The following is a 989-nucleotide window of genomic DNA, read 5'->3' on the forward strand; positions in this document are numbered from 1 at the left end:
AACTTTTTTAAATAAAAAACTTTTTTGTGCTACAAAAATAAACCTTGTGTTTTATTGATAAATATAATATTGTATGAAAATAGTTAACATTATACAGCATTATTTGAAACAAATTCTTTTAGGGTTTCACGTAACTGAAATGCGTTTGCAGTTGAGCGATTGGTTACTCTTGGTTGAAACGATTCAAGGGAATTTGCTTCTTTTCTCCAACGCCCGGGTATTTCTCTGTTACCTTCTGAGTGGTCAGCAAGTTCAAGGGTGCAGTAATTCCTGTCATTTGTAACATCAAAAAGTCATGAAGTACTAACGTAGTTAAAACAATTTTGTCTGCATTCTTTGGGCAAGCATGTATGCAGTACTCTCCAGCGATTGGATAAAATTCCGAATGCGTTTTCTATGTGCACTCGGGCTCTAGACAACGCTAAGTTAAATTTGTCTTTATCTTCTGGTAAGTGGCGGCCGGGAAATGGTCGCATTAAATTTGGTTTCAGTGGAAACGCACTGTCGCCGACGTAATAATACGGAAAGCTGTTCGTTGTACCCGGTAAGTTTGTGTCAGAAGGAACATTCAGCAATTTCTTTCCAAGATATTCCACCGTCACTTTGGCTTCCTAGAGCACCGACATCAACATATGTGAACACGTAATTAGCATCACTCACTGCCATTAGTACAATGCTAAACATTTTTCTTATAATTGTAGTACAACGATCCGCTATTTCTAGTTCTTTTTATACGAATGCGCTTCCCATCTATAGCTCCCAAGCAATGCGGCATTCCAGTCTTTACATAGAAGTTGCTTGCAATATCTCGAAGTTCGTGTGAGTTTGGTGTTGACAAATATGCATCATGCAATTCTTCCCAAATAGTGTCACATGTTTCATATATAATTTTTCGGACTGTCGAAACTCCAAGTTTGAAAGACCAAGAGAGAACATTGAAATTACATCCTTGTGCCAAGAAACTGAAATTGGTAAGCGTTTAAGTATAC

At 37.5% G+C, this 989-nt stretch overlaps 1 protein-coding gene across 1 annotated transcript; it reads right to left on the reverse strand.

Annotated features, from left to right (window-relative positions):
* Positions 1-57: 57 nt before the first annotated feature.
* Positions 58-962, reverse strand: LOC108966140 (the record flags this gene model as incomplete). The annotated part of the gene is given in 3 exon segments (XM_018928902.1): positions 58-588; positions 590-681; positions 683-962. Coding segments are annotated over 3 exon segments (667 nt in total), but the record flags the coding sequence as incomplete, so codon positions are not given.
* Positions 963-989: the final 27 nt, after the last annotated feature.

This window comes from Bactrocera latifrons, unplaced genomic scaffold (genome assembly GCF_001853355.1).
Source record: "Bactrocera latifrons isolate USDA-ARS-PBARC rearing strain unplaced genomic scaffold, ASM185335v1 scaffold_1568, whole genome shotgun sequence".
Classification (NCBI taxonomy): Eukaryota; Metazoa; Arthropoda; class Insecta; order Diptera; family Tephritidae; genus Bactrocera; species Bactrocera latifrons.